At 40.6% G+C, this 15,667-nt stretch overlaps 1 protein-coding gene across 1 annotated transcript in view; it reads left to right on the top strand.

Moving 5' to 3' along the window:
• ELP3 (elongator acetyltransferase complex subunit 3) overlaps positions 1-15,667 on the top strand; it is a 96,874-nt gene that overhangs the window by 9,299 nt on the left and 71,908 nt on the right. Inside the window, exons 6-7 of the mRNA XM_010002183.1 lie at positions 607-675; positions 2,047-2,201. Coding sequence (XP_010000485.1) covers positions 607-675; positions 2,047-2,201 — 224 coding nt within the window. The remainder of the gene's footprint in view (positions 1-606; positions 676-2,046; positions 2,202-15,667) is intronic.

Below are 15,667 nucleotides of genomic sequence, written 5' to 3'. Positions count from 1 at the left end.
TTAGAGCTTTTAAAAAAGCAGATGTGAAATAGCAAACAAATCTAGGATACACAAGATGCTTGAAATCCTTATCTTAGAGTATTATTAATAGACTTAGAGCCTAGTGATATAAAATGCAAGTTATTAGGGATTTCATTTGAAATAATATGTTTAGCTTAAAGAATATTTGAAGTTTAGTCTGAGCTCTAGAGGACCCTCCTTGGCTGACTGTTGTGCAAGTGGAGAAAAACTGATATAAACAGGCATTTTGAACAGTTTGTGATTTTTGCAACCTCATTACAGAGATTTTTTCATCCATTCCACCATAATGCAATAAACAATTGAAAAATTGTGTCATGCTTTTTTATGTTATATTACCATGTCAGGGCAAAAATGTGTTAAGGAGATAAATTCAAATTTACAATTTGAGAGATGGTGAGTTTGAAGACTATAGGGTTCATTAGGGTTTGAAGACTTGAGCATTTCAGTGCTAAAAGTTGTCTTCTGTTCCTTTTCACTGTGTTGTTTTTGGTTTTGTTTTGCGTTTGGTTTTTTTTGTTTGGTTTGGTTGATTTGTTTGTTTGTTTTTAAAAGAGTTTGCAAAGTTTATCATCTTGGTTTTTTTAGCCAACATCCATGAGGGCCATTCGGGCTAGATACGACCCCTATCTCCAAACAAGACATAGAGTGGAACAGGTAAATTTTTACAGTGAAAGAGGAATGTATTTTGGTTGTGATTAAAATAATGAGAATGTTTTTAAGTGCCTGAGCTGATGGGTTGAATGAGTTGGGATCAGGAGCACCAAGTGTAGCTGGAGGCCAATCTCTAGTGATACAATCCAGCTCTCAATATTGGAGCCAAGAGTGTTTAACCTCTGTGTTCCTGACCTGGATGTTGGGACAGAGCACACTATCAGCAAGTTTGCAGATGATAAAAAATTGAGAGGAGTGAATGACAGACCAGAGGTGGTAGATGCCCTGAAAATATTCTAGATCAGGTTGAACGGGGATCTGAGCACCTTGATCGAGTTGAAGATGTCCTGGCTCACTGCAGAGGGATTAGACTAGATAAACTTTAAAGGTCCCTTCCCACCCAAATGATTCTATGATTCTAAATTCCACGTGAACATCAAGAAGCAGCTTTTAACTGTGAGAGTGACCAAGCACTGGGCCAGGTTGTGCAGTCTCCATCCTGTGAGACACTCAAAGCCTGTCTGGATGCAGCACTGAACAAACTGCTGTAGCTGATGCTGCTTTGAGAAGAGAGATTGGACCAGGTGATCTCCAGAGGTCCTTCTAACCTCAGCATTTCATTATTTGATAACTCTACATGAGACTGACTTGATCCCCATAGCCGAATTATTTTTAAAGCTTTTAATTGCCTGTCATTTTCATTAGATAAATGACAAGTTTTGAACTTCTTACAAGATCTTCTCTGTTCTAAACAATACCTGATTACTGATACAAGACCCTATTACAAAGAAATTGTACTCAACTTTTGTGGCAGTTGCTAGTTCTTGCTAATTTGTTACATGGAGAATTTAGTAGTGAAATAGAGGCTTTCCTATTCTCTGCTGGAGAATTACATCTGAAGAGTTTCTTAATCCTATTCTGCTTTGACTGGTTTTCTGTTTATGACCAAAAAATCCATTGGAAAATTCTTCATGGATTTGGTGTAATCCTTTTCTCCCACAAGTTTTTAAGGAAAGTTAGTTATACATGGACTGATACAGGTGCAAGGAAAGCATTTCCTACTGGCCAGAGCTAAGGTAGTTTCAAACTGCAACCAGTGTAACTCCATCAGGAAGATGGTAGGTTCAAATCATTCTGCTTTATCAAGAAAACCTGTTATACTAGGCTTGAGATCTGTGTGTGTTTTTGCATCAGAAAAGTAGGTTTTGAGGGATTTTTTGGGAGAGGATTATAAGAAATCCAAATAGAAGTATAAATGGTTTGTCATTTATGAAAGGTATTACAACTAATGAAGGAAATGCAGCTAAAGAACATATGGGTTGTCAGAGAAGTCCCTAATACGTGATTTTTCTCTGGTACTTTTAATCCTTACAGCTGAAGCAGTTGGGGCACAGCGTGGATAAAGTAGAGTTCATTGTGATGGGTGGAACATTCATGGCCCTACCTGAAGACTACAGAGATTACTTCATCCGAAACCTTCATGATGCCTTATCAGGTCACACTTCCAATAATGTGGCAGAGGCTGTCAAGTAAGCATTTTGGTTTTCTTTAATTTAAACGTGTTCTCTAACTGATGTAAGAACAGAAGATACTGAAGTCAATTTTTTTTGGTTAAAGTGATGTTTTCCAAATACATATTTAGGCACAGAATATTTATAGCTCAACTTGCAGCACTGGTTTGTGTGCTGCATAGCACCAGCAGAACACAGGGCCACGGTTTATCTATTCTCTCATGCAGGAAATGCTAAGCTGCTTCAAATTTCTTGTCATTCCATCTGGACTTCTACCTTTTATGCCTCATCACCTTGATTTGGAGTGGTGATGAATCACATTGCCATGGGATTTATTTCCTTTAGCTGGGAAGGGGAACTGATCCTGGCTTGGAGGGAGGGCAGACGTCAGCTCCCGCAAGGGATGACTCACCCCCAAGAGCGTCAGCGCTCAGGAGCTCTCCGATCCCCGTCTGAAACGCAGTTACCCTTGCAGTGTTGAAGGGTGAGAGGGAGATGCTCCTCTTCTCATTGTGCAGCTGATGAGCTGAAAAACAGAGGCTGATTTATCTGTGTGTGCTTTGGGTCATTAAATCCGTAACTTTCTGGTGCACGTTGCGGTATAAAATAAAGAAGAAAAATGAGAAATATTTGACATTTTGGAGCTGTTAAATCTAGGTGAGCATCCCTACTGACAGTTCTAGTTTGTTACCTTGTCATCATTTAGTGCAGTAGATTTTCTTTGATACCGTTGTCATCTACTAAAGAAAGTGGATTTAAAATTTAATAGGGCTAAGGCCTTCTCTAGCTTCATGTCTGCCTTCATGTCTTAAAGCTGTAATTTCACACGGTTTTCCTCTGGAGGGCGGCAAACGCTTCTACTGGTATTATTCTATTATTCACGTGTTGGTTTTTTTTTGTCATTCAAAGACCAGACAAAAAGTACTATGCTGTTCTTTCCAAGTAAGTTTTATCAAGATAAAATTATGAACAAGAATTGCTTTTCCTTTGTGCTAGTGCCCTGCTTGTGAGCACAAGAAGGACACAGCTCGTTATGGAAGAAGAATAGAGTTTGCAGGTGGTCTATTCAGATTACTGCTCTCCGAATATGTACATCAGGTGGTTCAGGATGTGGTTATTACCTGTTTTTTCTGCTGCAGGTGTCTAGCTAATTTTATTGGACCAAAAATTGCTTTTTGAGTAGACTGTGCTTTGCTCTGCAGATTGAGAAAACTATTTACAACACTGACTGTATGATCAAGTAATTTTAAGTGCATGCAAAATAAAGTGACTCTGAAGGCAGTGTACTGCCTTGCAAGTCCACAGAGAAATGTGAGAAAACCTGCACTAACAATTTGGGGTTTTTCTAGCAGATAAAAAAAGGTTTATATTTTTATCATAAAATTCATGTTAAATGCTTAGTAAATGGAGGTACGTGGGAGTTATTCAAGTTACATTTCCTAAATATTCTAGAGCCGAGAAAATTGGTTTCAAGATGAATCAGACCTACTTTTTGTGCTTTTTGTATTTAGTTGTACTGTGTCACTGCAGTACTGTTTTGAGATCATCAGTGACACTTGGAATAAACAGTCAAGGTTGAATTTATTTCTCTTTGTACATGAAGATCCAGCCCATCTCCCTTTCTACTTCCATCAACAGAGGCCATACTACAAGGGGAATACTGACAGTATTTTAATTGTCCTATATTGTGGATACTGCCTTAGGTGCAAATCTGAGATCTGGTCTCTCTCACCCCTTATTTTGAACAAATTTTTGGTAACCTTGAAATTTTTCCTCCTTGTGCAAATAATTATTTAACTATAGATTTTGTACAGTGATTCCCTAATGGAGAACTTCAGCCATGATACTTCTTCAAAAGTATTTCTGATCATGGCCTTTGGTTAAATCAGTGCAGCATCTAGCTATATAGACTTCTATCCAACTAACTGTGAATACATTTTTTTCCCTTTTGTCCATTCATTTCTTTGTCCTAAACTTGAGGTCTGCTTCTATGTCCAATGCTGTCTTTCCAGTGATAGTGATATGCTGACCTATATGGGCTGAATTGTGCAGCACTGAAGGGCTCATCAATCTGACATCCTTGTCTTGTTGTAATTTTGAATTTTCTTCATATAATACTTTGTCATGTTGAGACCACTGCAGCTTCTGGTCTCAGTTAATCTGATGAAAAGGGTGTGATTCTGTGCAGTTTCAGCCAGTACAGTACAACCTGCAAAGCCAGCGGGTTGAGGGAGGCGATTCTGACCTTCTTTCTCCTCTCTTGTGAGACTCCTGTGCAGAGATGGGTCTAGTTCTGGGGTCCCCAGCACAAGAAAGACATGGAGCTGTTGGAATAAGTCCAGAGAAATGATGTGAGGGCTGGAGTACCTCTGCTGTGAAGACAGACTGGAAGAGTTGGGGCTGTTCAGCCTGGAGAAGTGAAGTCTCCAGGGAGACCTTAGAGCACCTTCCAGTACCTGAAGGGGCTGCACTAAAGCTGGGGAGGGACTTTTTACAAGGATATGGATTGATCTACAAATCCAATGCATCTAACTTAGGAGGTGTGAAGAGCTTGCTTTATCCCTGTATTTATAAAGCAGTAGGAGATCCTTTTTTGTATGAGTGGACCTCAAGTGAGTTAAGATTTTGGGATTTTTATGGGTACATGAACAGGACATGCATGTAGACATGACTGGATTTACATACATGAACTTACTAGCCAGAAATTTGATTAATTTTTTTTAAAGAGATAAACTGCTACACTTTGATAATGACTCTTTCACAAGTGGAGGAAGGAAATTACTTTCTTGAGAAGGTGCTGCTGGTGTTTAATATTTCTGTAGCACCTCCCTATTGAGGTAATAAGCACTTTAGACTATTCAGAAGGCAGTCTTTGCATGAGGTGCTTTGGTATGCTTGAATTGAGAAATAAGTTGGCCAAGGAATGAGTAAAGAATTGCAATGCCAGAGGGGATCTTGGTTTTGCAGAGAGTGTCTAACAAGACTGAGAAGTTCTAAATTTTCATCTGCTGAGAACACCACTTAGGGACTTCAGTTGACAGGTTTCTGGATACCAATCAAGCAAGGTTGTGGACTTCGGTGATAAGCTTCCCTTTTTTTAGGAGGAGATTTGTAATGATGGCTAAAGACAATTTTTCTTGTAGTACACTAGAGAAATACATCTTTCTCTAGGAATTGTTCCCATCAAGACAAAGTGTTGACTTGATTGTGTCTGGCTTTGCTCTTTTGTGAGGATAGTGAACCAACAAGGTGTAAAATACACATGCAAATGAGAATTGCTACTCCTCATCGATTTGCTCCTCTCACCTGACCTGTGAGTCATTAGTGGTGCTGGGTATATTTAACTGCCACTGTGACTCACCATTTAACTGCAAGGGCTGAGCACCTCTTCTGTCAGCCAGGATCTGACTTTTAATTAGTGAATGAGGCCAAATGAGAACTTGCCTGTGTCGAGAAAGGTAGGTGGCAGAAAGGTCCCTCTAGGACATACAACCATGCAGCTCCTTGGACTGCGGCATCAAGCCTGGCTTCTCTTAATGTATTTTAAAATGCACAGAAATTATTTCTGAAATGTTATTATAATGGTATCAATGCATTGTCGGATGTTCACTCTGGTGGTAAATCACGTTGTTAATGGCAAAGGAAGTAGGGGATAAAATTGCTGGAACCTCAGGTTCTGCAGTTCAGGTAGCTTGTGTGCCTGATATTTATGTGACAATAAGGTGCCCAGCAAACATGAAGACTATTTCCTTAATAGGTTCATAATCCAAGATTGGTTTGGCTTTACATCAACTCATCATTCAGTAGTCTCCTAAAAACCTAATTTTCCACTTCCATCATGCACTGAAGCCCAGACCTTGCAGAAGTCAGTACTGTCAGCTGCTTTTGATTCCCTGTGGAGAAGCTGCAGCTCCTAATGCCAGATGACACTGTAAGACTGCCTTTTTCTTAGGCTTGTCATTGGTTCCTTTTTCCAAGTGTCCTTTTGCGTTTCCGCTGTTGGCTGTTTCATGTGCTGGGCTGGTGGGCAGGCAGCAATGCTTCCTGCTGCCACAAATGTTTTCGTTATGCATGAGGAAATTTCCTTTAGATATCCCAAAAGCCTTATTGATCTTTTGGCAAGCATTAAGCAGATAGATCCACCTACCTTGGAGCCTTTACTGGAAGAAAAGGAGAAGAAAAGTTTTAAATAACCACTGCTTAGAGCTGGATTATTGTGTGTCAAGTTTAAGACCTCTTAGCCCATCCCAGGAAGAAGAAATAACCCCAAGAACTGTCAGTTTCAGCAGTAGTTGGTTTGATATGTGTAACTCCTGACACATTTTAAACTCAGCTGGAAATCACTCTTCAGGAACGTGCCAGATCAGAGCAACCCATGACAAGTGTGTCTTACATGGTTATCAGATTATGTGTTTTCTGAATAAATCATTCATTATTTTCTGAAACACCCACATTAGGTCTCGTACATCAATAATTCTTCTAATTGAAGCTGCAGTTTCTCTATAAGAGATACAGTGATTATGAAGGTTGACAACTAAGCAAATCCTAAATTTGCTTCTCAATAGTGAAGAATTAATCTACTTTCAAAAGCTCCTGCTTTATTACCAAAGGTGAAGTCCATTTTAAACTTCCCAAATAAGTTTAAATTTCCCATTTCCCAAACGTTTCTTTTTGCAGCTAAGTCTAGTTTTGCTGCTGATGGTGCTGTAATTTTACCAAGATTTAGCCTGATTGCTTGACTTTTAGGGCGCATAGACACATAATGAAATTACGTGATGTAACAGGTGAGCATATTATTGTGCCTGTGCTGTTGCAGCTGACTTTGTGTGTATGTTTTGCTGGCCCTGCTTAAGAGAAGTTCTAGTGTCCCGTGAATCTCGAAGAAAGAGGTTTGAGCAAACGTGCTTTACCTTGTGGTTAGTTTAGGCAAAGAAGATGCTCTCCTGCAGTTCAGATAGCTCAATTGACATATGGTTGCTTTTTACACTAATGTATCTTAATTGTGCTTTCTGAGTACTAATTGTGATTCTAGCAGAAATAACTGAGGGCTTTGACTCACTAGCTCCAGTGATTCATTCTGGGGTGATTTAAGAGGTTACTGTTCTCCTTTTATCTACCTTGACCCTCTGCTTGAGGTTACCACCTCCAAAACAGGCAGCTGAACATGGTTATCCACCCTTCAGCTGCCAGATTCCCTCTGTGGCAAATTAATGTAATCTGGAAAGGATAGGGATTCAAGAAGATAAGCTACTTCTTTGGCTGTGGGGAGCCCAGCCTGTTAAATTCACCTGCTACAAATTGCCAGAATTTGATAGTCAGATCTCTTCTCTTAATTTACCATAATGAATAGGTGCTCGGACAGGTAGGCTCTTGCAGCTTGAGCAGCTCCAGCACAAACTACTGTAATTGCCAGCTTAAGCTCCTGTTCTAGCAATAATTTGGGCAGCTGAGGTTTGTGGGTACTTAGCCAGTTCTGCAGCCCTTCCTGTGCAGGCAGCAGCTTCTGACAGAGGAAGTCAATAGCAGGAGCCAGCGACATTGTAAATTGCTGTGGCTGTATCCATCAGAGCTTGTCTGTCAAATCCCTTGGGACATGTGACTGGGCACTGATTTTTCTGTGCCAGGCAGGAGATAACTGGCTATTGTTTTTGTGCCAGATCATTTACAACAGAAATTCTACTTGAATTTCCTCTTATTCCCAGAGATTTGGAGACCAGATCCTGGAGAAGCACACATTTTCTTTGCTTTCCCACTTTGGATGCAACTCTTCCATGCTACAGGACCCATGTTTGTCATTTAAATCTGTTAGTTGCTGTGTGTTTATCCCTAAATGCTTTTGGAGTATGGATAATATTCCAGCTTGCAGAATTTGACGAAATTTGCCCCAAAGCTGACTGCCCCCTGTTGCCATACTTTATTTTTACATTGCTTATTTTCTACTGCAAGACCAAATTTTTAGACGCTAAAGTGTGTGTTATTTGGAAGATATAAAAGTGAAAGTCATTTTGTCAGGTCCTAGTCTTGATATGGGTAGGTCTTAATCGATTTTTTCCCTTCCTGCAGCTATGTTATCTGTCCTATTTCTGCAGCATTTTCTCCTGCATGTAAAATATTCAGGTTTGTGTCTCAACGTAGATGACAAGGGAAGGTAGATTGGAATACATCTGATATTATCTGATTTTAGGTTTTCTAAGGTGGATGCTGTAGCCAAGTATATCTTTGTCCATAGATTTGCAAGATGGTAGCGTTTAGTCATAACAGAAGTTTGAGCTACACCAAATTTACCAATATTTGTAAATACCATTGATCCATATTTTATCCTACGTTGGTGGAAAGGATGATGTCCCTAGCAGTCATGACATTGTCAAAACTAAATAATGAATTTCAATGCCTTTTTTTGGTACATTTTTAGCAAATTACTGCTGAACACCTGCCAAAGGGAATACTTCTCTCGTTTTTGCTGCTTCGCTGCTGTGCTTGTGTAATTTGGCAAGCATAACAAGTTCTCTGGTGACCTGCACTCAAAAGTTGATACTAGGATGGGAGCTGAGTGGTCAGCTGAGACTGGGAACTGAAGATGGAGTTTTACTCGTGGCTTGGTCACCTGTATGAGTATGAACCTGGCCTCGCTGTTGCTTGGTTCAAGTTCAGATGGTGCTGGTGATCCAAAAGTAATGTCACGAAGGAGGTGGTGTGGCATGTACTGAATAAGCTTTCTGGGTTCATTTCCTCCTTGACACAAAGTATTACACCGTGCTGTGTAATACAGAAGTATTGTCTCAGGTGCTGTTGTATTCTGATTTTCCAAGTGGGCCAAAGATCAAACATTAGCAACGGCTCTGAGCTCCGTAAGGATGCAAATGATCTTAGACTGATGCTCCCATGCCCTGGAGAGCTATGCAGGACCTGTGCTACCTTTTTTCCATCTTTCAGCTGAGATTGCTTTCCAGCCCAAATTAAAATGGGCTGGTAAAATACGGAGATGCAGATTATAGCTCCCTCAGCTGTGCTGTGCTTGCCTCATTGATATTGTAAACTGAGATCCACTGCCTTTCAACAGTGCTAAATTAATTTGAAAGAAAAGTAATTTTCTAGTAACATGGTGGGTGCAGTAGGCGTGCAGAAAAAAAAAAAAAAGGAAGGTTTAATTTTCATACTTTTATAGAAAGATGTCAAGAGTGGTTTTCCTGTGACTGTTTTGAGAACACTGTACTAGGTAGAGCAGAGGCTCTTTGCTTCTGAAATACATCTTTCTGCAATGTGTTGCAGCTAATGTGCTCTGGGATTCTGTGCCTCCTCATGGCTCATTGGTTTGTGAAGTCAAAAACTCAAAAGCTGGGAACTGGCTGAGCTGGAGGTGCTTGTGCAGCTTTTATTTGGTCACCCCCTGTCTGCGCCTTGGATTATACGATTGCTTACTTTTTTTTTTCTTTTTCTGCAAGACCTTTGCCTTGTTTGCCTCCAGAGACAGATGGTGTGCTGCTTGGAAAATTCTAATATTAGTGGGAAGAGCCTTTGCTCCTTAGATTAAAAATAAGATTCACCTTTTCTCTAATGGTTCTGGGGGAAGATGTGGTTCAACTTGTGGGTTAAGACTACTCAATTCAGATGTTTTCGTGGGGATTGAGTGCTGTACAGCCAGTGGAGGCATAATCAGTGAGCCTGGAGAAACGTCCAGCTCATGCTGAAGCAGGCACTTGCTCTGGGTCTGCGTTGCTTTCTGGGCTCTGACTGAGCATCTCTGATGGCCGCAGAAGGTAAGAGCCCCAGGTCAACGTAGGTGTTTGCATTAATGAGCTCAGTCCTGCACCAGAAATCTTGACTTTATTGTAGGCTTGGCCTTCATCTCTGACTTCTGACTCCTTGAGCTGGTGGTGGTTTTTTTATGCACTGTAGCTTTTTGCAAGATACTCCTGATTCTTCCATAATTGGTTCTTGGTCTTGTTCTTCTCTTTACGTCTTAACTTCTCTTCACCTCTAGGAAGATACAAGGTGTCACACACCTTTACTTGAGCTCTCTCTCCTATCTGGTAAGCCTGGTGTGCCATTTGCAGGAGGAAGTGGCTGAAATAAGAAACATTTGGCTTTTCTCCTTATCAGTAAAGCTGAGGGAACTTACGTCTTTGCTGGAGTTGCAAGGGATGTCTGTGCTTAGGGAGGATGCAGTTTTAAACTACTGTAGCAGCTAAAAGCTGAAACAGAATCACAGAATCCCAGACTGATTTGGGCTGGAAGGGAGCTTACAGATCATCTAGTTCCAACCCCCTGTATGGGCAGGAACACCTTCTGCTAGACCAGGTTGCTCCAAGCGCCATCCAGCCTAGCCTTACACACTGCCAGGGATGGAGCAGCCACAGCTCTGGACAACCTGGGCCAGTGTCTCACCAGCCTCACAGTAAAGAATCTCTTCAGTTAAGATCTCCTCTCAATGTCCCCTCTTGCATCTTGAAACCATTCCCCCTCACCCCATCACTCTCTGTCCCTCCCCAGCTTTCCTATAGCACCTTCAGGTACTGGAAGGTGCTCTAAGGTCTCCCCAGAGCCTTCTCTTCTCCAGGCTGAACAATCCCAACTCTCTCAGCCTGACTCCAGAGCAGAGCTGCTCCAGCCCTCTTATCATCTCTGTGACCTCTGGACTTGCTCCAATGGCTTAATTTCTTTCTTGTGTTGGGGACCCCAGAGCTGGACTTAGCACTGCATGGGGTTCTCAGCAGAGAGAAGCACATTTCCAAAGAATGAGCTCAATCACTATTAAAAACTGAATAGCTGTTGGCACCTTAGTTGGAGCTACAATGGATGGCAAATGGAGCCAGGGAAACAGCACCATCAGTTCTTGCAGGCTGCTGCAGCAACCCTCTTCCTGAACGTGTGGTTTTACAAGCATGGAGCAAAGAAGCCCGTGTATGTTTTTGGAGGTTTTTTTTGTTTTGTTTTTTTTTTTGTGCGAGCTCATATTACAGCTTTATAGATGAGGAATTTGCTTTGGCAAGAGAAGAACATCAGCTAAACCATACCTTTTCATCGGCAGTTTTGGCTGATGACTGCTTTTTATTAGCTCTGTTTATAATTTTATTGATACAATTTCTTTGTATCCTCAAAGCAGCAATCAAGCTGCTTTCCTTCCTCAAGCTAAATGTTTATATCTAAGTGTCAGATGGGGACGAGATGAATTCTGTTTTGTAGGTAGATGCACAAACTATGAAGCAAAGTCTTTACTGGACACTGTCTTTATGCAATAATAACTTTTAGAGCATCCAGTTGTGGAACTATAAGCTGCCTCGCAGTGGAAGACATGGTTATTTTCCTCTGTAACAGCTAGGAAGTGGTTGTTACTAAGTATATGCAACTTTCCCTAGGCTACAGTGAGTCAATATCAGAACTGAAATTGGAACTAGACTTTTTTATCTGTAAGTCTCACCTAGTGCTGTTTCTCATCAACTGTAGCAAGAAAACCCTGAACTTGAGTTTAGATTTAATAAAAGAGGCTGTTCTGTCATTCTTTAATAATTTTAGATATAAGGATTTTTTTCTCCCAAATCCCTTTTTACCCTGTGTATAACTATATATCGACTATTCTGTGGTAAGCTGTCTTTATAATTATGACCTAATCATTGATCATATTGATTTGACAACAGACATGTAAATTGTTGCCCTCTCAAGTTTCACTGAACTAAATTGCACAGCAAAGATGTGAGAAATCAAGGGGAAATCTTGGGCATCTGCTCATGCAAGATTCACAACAGTCTTTGTTTCACTGTATGTAACAGACTGATGAGCTGCTTGCACTTGGGTGACACTGGTGACATGTTTTTTTATTGACTTGAAATGTAGTATAGATCTCCCAAATCCCTTTTTACCCTGTGTATAACTATATATCGACTATTCTGTGGTAAGCTGTCTTTATAATTATGACCTAATCATTGATCATATTGATTTGACAACAGACATGTAAATTGTTGCCCTCTCAAGTTTCACTGAACTAAATTGCACAGCAAAGATGTGAGAAATCAAGGGGAAATCTTGGGCATCTGCTCATGCAAGATTCACAACAGTCTTTGTTTCACTGTATGTAACAGACTGATGAGCTGCTTGCACTTGGGTGACACTGTGGTGACATGTTTTTTTGTTGATGGGATGTGTTATCTGCTCTGTACACTTGGATGAGAAGAGAAAGGGATGTGGAGTAAAACCTGTCCTGTGGGAATAGCTGATATCGATTGCTTGGTAGAGGTGGAATTTAACTAAAGGTCAAATAAAATTGACTGGAATCCACACAAGGGACAGCTGAAATGGGACTGAGTTACTTCTTTTAAAATTTTGTATTGCTTGGTGAGAAGATACCAGGCAGGCAAAATGGACCAAAATGAAATATTAACCAAACGCAGCCTGCAGCCTTCTGCTTTTCTCCCCTTGAAATGCTATGTGGGTTAAGGCTGCCACACTGCACAGAACTGATGCTGAAAGCAAAGAGTGGGACTCTCCATTTAGTGTTCATCCTAGGGTACTGGACAGAAGTTCCAAGATTGCTACTGAGAAATGCATTTGTCTCTTTTCAGAGCTTAAAGTGTCTCCAATTTTCTCTAATTGTGCTGAGCATGTTTTTTTTCAAGCTTTTCTTCTGCATCATAAACTGACAAATGGTTTTGAAATTAATACTATTTGGGGTTGATAACCCTCACATGTGGGCTTTTTTCCCAATTCAGAATTGTTTTGGTAGTTTTGGTAGCCTGGGAGGGCTTGTCATTACTTGGAAAGTATTTTCCTTTCTTAAACAGGAGAGGAGCTGCTGTTTGGCACAGGAAATCTTGCCTTCATTTTTAGCAAGCCCAGAGCTTCACAGAACCTTCAGTTTTTTGGTCACCTGAATCTCTTCTTCCTTTTTTCAGCTTTCTCAAGTCTTTCAGGATGACACTCATGGCTTCTTTACTTGGTTGTCATTTTCAAATGTTATTAGAATCAGAGAATAATAGAATACCCTGAATGGAAGGGACCCATCAGGATCATTGAATCCAACTCCTGTCCATGTGTAGGGCACCCCAAGGATCACACCAAAACATCTAGGCTGTTGTTTTCTTTGAAGCATTTGACAAATACGTGTAACTTTACTTGGGTTTCCAAAAATTAGGTCCTTCACCAAAGCCTCTTCAGTTATTGTGGAAATAAGAGTGAAGGCCTTGCATATATAGTGATGTCTCAGAGGAATCTGCACTGGAATAGGTGCTCTTGACCATACTGGGTGGGTGGTGAAGGAGCAGGTGACAATTAGTGTCAATATAGAGAAATGTGTGTAAGAAAGATTTTTTATTTTACTATAATCTCCAAATTGGCTAAGTGGCACTAAGTGCCACTCAGGAACCAGATTCTAAAGTTATAGTAGATAACTGTGAGAAGCAGAGGCTTGATTCCCAGTGTTAGTTAAAAGACCAACTCAATGTGAGGAATTATAATGAAAGGAATAGAAAGCAAACTAGAAATATTGTTATGTTGCCACGTAATTTAACAGTGCCTGGATAGCTTGAACCTATGTTCAGTTCTGCTTTTTAAAAATAAGGGAGGGGAGAAAGAAAAGGATGCCGTGGAAAGGGAGGAAAAAGTTTTGGAGTGAAATAATAGAGCTATGAAGTCCTGAGCAGCATGGGGAAGACAAGAAAAGAATAAATGTTGGTTATCTCCCAGAGCACAAGAACTAGGGCTGTTGGAGGAAAGAGGAGTTAAACACAAAGAAGGCACTTCTTTGTGCAGTACAGAGTTAGGCTGAGGGGTGACCAAATGCATTCATAGGAAGAATACCGATTGAGAGCTGCTAAGTACTGCAGACACTCACTGCTACTGATAACACTTCTGGCTCAGGGAGTCACTGAAGAAGAGATAATTGCAACTTTGGAATATTCAAGGAAAGTACCACTGCAGCTTGCCCAACTCCTATTGCTGTAGTCTTAAGAATCTGCAACAGCCGTGGGTGGATGGGATATTGGGCTAAATGGACCTCTGGACTTGTCCCAGGCACTGTTTGTGTGTTTCTGGAGTATGCAGGTCATTGTTCCACCTCCAGACCAGGTCAGTTTGTTAGTGACACTTTAGTTGCCATCTGAAGGCAGTTCAAAGACTTGGTCCTCCCTAGGTCTCAGCATGAGGAAGCTCATGTCACTGTTTCTGTTTTGGGAGAAATGTGAAGACTTTGGTCTCTAAGTCTATCATTTGGCTATGTGCACTGGGACAGGCTTGAGAAAGGCAGAGGGCTGACATTAAGGAATAGAAAGTAAGCACTCTCTTGACCGTGTTGGCCTTGTTTTACCTTTTTCCCCCATAATGTTTTATTTTGGCTGAGATATATAAAAAAGAGGTGGTAAGTCAGCTCCTGTTAGACTCAGCCATGTGCAGTTTTCTTGTTTGAAATATTTCATTCTAGCATATATTTATTCATCCTGGTGTATTAAGTTACAGCTTGCTAATCATTTATTGCTGCAAAAACTATTATCTGTATTGCTTTTGCCTTGAACTTGATGGATGGGGCCTTAGAAAATAAGCCTGCAGTGTTAAAAGGTCCTATTGCAGTTTTCTCTTCAGTATCCTTTCTTTGCCTCCTGAGCTAAGATAAACCTTTCAGAGGCCTGCTTAGATGTCCTCTGAGAATAGGCAGTGATTATTGGCTTTTGGAATAATTATGCTTTTATTAGCCCAGCACGGTAAGAGCAGAGCAGCTCTGATGCACAGCTCTGTCCTGGCTGTTGTGGACGACAGGGTCCCTCCAGCAAAGCTACAGCCTCCTTGCCCAGAGGTCCCCTACATGGCGTTGCTCTGTGGAAGCTGTGAGTGATATAAAAATAAACCAAAAACCACCCCTACTTCCTTCCCTCTATAGCCAACATCATTACCTCCTTGTCGTTACAGCCAGGCGTTTAATTAGTCCTTGCAAATAGCCCTATTTTAATTAGGCCTGAAGTGTGTTAACATAACTGCTCTGCTTCTGCTCGTGCTGTGCTTTTTCTTTGGAAGATTTTCAGATGTCAGATCCGTTCATTGTGGTTACAACTTGGTAAACAAATTAAGAAAAAGAGAGAACTGGTAAGTTCTAGGGTTTTTACTTCAGAATGGATGCTGTTTTGAACACAGATCCTATTCTGGATTGCTAATAGCAAATGACACAGCAGGAGGGATCATGATTATGTATGACTTATCTGTTAGTGGCGTTTAATGAAAACAAAATAATGATTTCTCTCACCTTTTAGCAAGTATAAATACTGTTACTTTATCAAAATTGGAAAATTATATTGTAGTCAATAAATCACTGTATTTTAAGTAACAAAGTTTTTCAGTATTTGAAAACTGAACATTGAGAAACTGATGCTACTAACAAACCAAAGCAATCTGTTGTACTTCTGGTAGTGATGATAAAGAAAACACTGAAATGTAATAAAAAGGAAGCAGCATAAAGCCACATAACTGACATTTGAGCTCTCAGAAGTACCTGTTCTGAGCAATCA

The sequence above is a fragment of the Chaetura pelagica genome, unplaced genomic scaffold, assembly GCF_000747805.2.
Source record: "Chaetura pelagica isolate M959 unplaced genomic scaffold, ChaPel_1.0 scaffold107, whole genome shotgun sequence".
NCBI classification, from domain to species: Eukaryota; Metazoa; Chordata; class Aves; order Apodiformes; family Apodidae; genus Chaetura; species Chaetura pelagica.
This window is presented reverse-complemented; position numbering and strand designations above follow the sequence as displayed.